The 3,108-nt window shown below is 40.9% G+C and overlaps 1 protein-coding gene across 1 annotated transcript; it reads left to right on the top strand.

Annotated features, from left to right (window-relative positions):
- The first annotated feature begins 1,102 nt into the window (after nucleotides 1–1,102).
- OR11A1 (olfactory receptor family 11 subfamily A member 1) lies at nucleotides 1,103–2,044 on the top strand. Its single transcript, XM_005553696.4, has one exon. It carries the CDS (start codon nucleotides 1,103–1,105, stop codon nucleotides 2,042–2,044), a length of 942 nt encoding a protein of 313 aa, XP_005553753.4.
- The last annotated feature ends 1,064 nt before the right edge of the window (nucleotides 2,045–3,108 follow it).

A 3,108-nucleotide genomic window follows, 5' to 3' on the forward strand; every position in this document is an offset into this window, starting at 1 on the left:
AAAGTAACTCTGTTAATATTATGTATTTATAATATTTATTTATATATCTGCTTTTTTTCCTCTACCGTTCTCAACTGTTTCTAATCATTCCCTGTGTTCTCTCTCATTGTCTTCAGTTAATAAACACACATTGCTTTGAATAGCATATGAAAAACTTCCAGCAGGTGCAGCAGAGCCATTTTTAGATATTTAGAAGTGTCATGCTCAATTACAACTCTTTGCTTTTACATAAACTTTCCTGCCAGGGTTGCCCTGCCTGGTCTGGTTTCCTGTCTTTTGCCTGGCCAACTCTTAATTGGCCCTCAAAACTTAGCCTACTTGCTTCTATCTTCAGAAAGCCTTCCCTGACCTTGACCCCATACCTTCTGCCCCACAACCCTAGCCTGGGTTTGGTCCTTCTCTGCTCCCACAGCACCGACTTCCTTCTCTATTACCATTTACCACATTTTCACTACCACCTCCTGAATGACTTGATGAAATTACTATTTAAGGAAGGCAAAAAGTGGAGAATATATAAGAATTATCCAAGGAACAGTTGGTAAGATATCACTGATTGGGAGATGGGGAATTAAAGAGGGGCTTGAGATAATGAGAAGAATGTAGATAGTGACCATGGGAATTAGACAGAATTCTCAAACCACTCACAGAGGAATTGCTTGTGATTGAGGAAAATAAAAGAGTTTGTGGTTGTGGGCCATGTCTCTCTATCACACATTTGGAGAATATTACACAAGAAGAAGGCTGTGGCTGACTATATAGATAAGAATAATAGAGCTGATTATGTGATAGAGGTAGTAGATTGAATAAATGGGGTAAAGGTCTTTGAAAGACTAAAATTATGAATTTGGATAAACTCTTTTGAGCCTTAAAGAATACGCACAATTAAGGAAGGCAGGGAAGGTGAGAGTTGGGGAAGGAATGACAACTAAGAAGGGGGATAGTTGAAGACTTGTGTGAGCGATTCTTGTTTTAGAGACTCATTTTTGTCTTTTTTGCTTTGTTTTGTTTTAGCTCTAATAACCTTAGGCTTGGTATAGAAGATATAGAGACACGCTAAAATTTCTCCCCCAATTATTGCCAAGCAGAAATTTGGATGATCGACATGGAAATTATCCCCACAGGAAACGAAACTATTACTGAATTTGTCCTCCTTGGCTTCTATGACATCCCTGAGCTGCATTTCTTGTTCTTTATTGTATTTACTGCTGTCTATGTCTTCATCATCATAGGGAATATGCTGATTATTGTAGCAGTGGTTAGCTCCCAGAGGCTCCACAAACCCATGTATATTTTCTTGGTTAATCTGTCCTTCCTGGAGATTCTCTACACATCCACAGTGATGCCAAAAATGCTGGAGGGCTTCCTGCAAGAAGCAACCATCTCTGTGGCTGGTTGCTTGCTCCAGTTCTTTATCTTTGGCTCTCTAGCCACAGCTGAATGCTTACTGTTAGCTGTCATGGCATATGATCGCTACCTGGCAATTTGCTACCCACTCCACTACCCACTCCTGATGGGGCCCAGACGGTGCATGGGGTTGGTGGTCACAACCTGGCTCTCTGGATGTATGGTAGATGGACTGGTTGTGGCCCTGGTGGCCCAGCTGAGGTTTTGTGGCCCCAACCACATTGACCAGTTTTACTGTGACTTTATGCCTTTAGTGGGCCTGGCTTGCTCGGATCCCAGAGTGGCTCAGGTGACAACTCTCGTTCTGTCTGTGTTCTGCCTCACTATTCCCTTTGGACTGATTCTGACATCTTATGGCAGAATTGTGGTGGCAGTGCTGAGAGTTCCTGCTGGGGCAAGCAGGAGAAAAGCTTTCTCCACATGCTCTTCCCACCTAGCTGTAGTGACCACATTCTATGGAACGCTCATGACCTTATACATTGCACCCTCTGCTGTCCACTCCCAGAACCTCTCCAAGGTCTTCTTTCTGCTCTACACTGTGGTCACCCCTCTCTTCAATCCTGTGATCTACACCCTGAGGAACAAGGTGGTACATCAGGCACTTCGGAAGATTCTCTGTATCAAACAAACACTTGATTGAAGGAGTGTAATGAAGAAGATTTTATTTTGGACTTCAGACACCTCCATTGGGAATTCTTCCAGGATGGGCTGGAGAGGAGTAACTTGGTCTTATTCGATCATTCTCTTTGAACTCTTCTGTAGTTATACTAAAAATGAAAATGATAGAGCAACAATTTTTTAAACTTTTATTTTAAGTTCAGGGGTACATGTGCAGGTTTTTACATAGGTAAACTTGTGTTATGGGGGTTTGTTGTACAGATTATTTCATCACCCAGGTATTAGGCCTAGTACTCATTAGTCTCCTGATTTTCTCCCTCCTCCCACCCTCCACCCTCAAGTAGGACCCGGTGTGTGTTGTTCCCCTCTATGCATCTATATGTTTTCATAATTTAGTTCCCACTTATGAGTGAGGACATACAGTATTTGATTGTCTGTTCCTGTGTTAGTTTGCTAAGGATAGTAGCCTCCAATTCCATCCATGTCCCTACAAAGGACATGATCTATTTTTTATGGCTGCATAGCATTCCATGGTGTATATGGACCACACCTTCTTTATCCAGTCTATCATTGATGGGCGTTTAGGTTGATTCAATGTCATTGCTGTTGTGAATAGTGCTGCAATGAACATACACGTGCATGTGTCTTTATAATGGAATAATTTATATTCCTTTGGGTGTATACCAAGTAATGGGATTGCTGGGTGGAATGGTATTTCTGTTTTTGGTCTTTGTGGAACTGCCACACTGTCTTCCACAATGTCTAAACCAATTTACACTCCCACCAACAGTGTATAAGCATTCCTTTTTCTGCACAACCTTGCCAGCATCTGTTATTTTTTGACTTTGTAGTAATAGGCGTTCTAACTGGTGTGAGATTGTATCTCATTGTGGTTTTGATTTGCATTTTTCTAGTGATCAGTGATGTTGAGCTTTCTTTCATATGCTGTTGGTTACCTGTATATCTTCTTTCGAAAAGTGTTGTTCATGTCCTTAGGCAGCAATTTTTAAGTGCTAGTTTAAAAAATTATTTAAACTTTGATTAGTTCTTTATTAAATATGCCATAAATATTTAAAAATAGATACA

Source organism: Macaca fascicularis, chromosome 4 (genome assembly GCF_037993035.2).
Source record: "Macaca fascicularis isolate 582-1 chromosome 4, T2T-MFA8v1.1".
NCBI classification, from domain to species: Eukaryota; Metazoa; Chordata; class Mammalia; order Primates; family Cercopithecidae; genus Macaca; species Macaca fascicularis.

What these genes read in the sequence shown, in the direction of transcription:
- OR11A1 (XM_005553696.4), top strand. Translation starts at nt 1,103, where the DNA reads ATGGAAATTATCCCCACAGGAAACGAAACTATTACTGAATTTGTCCTC.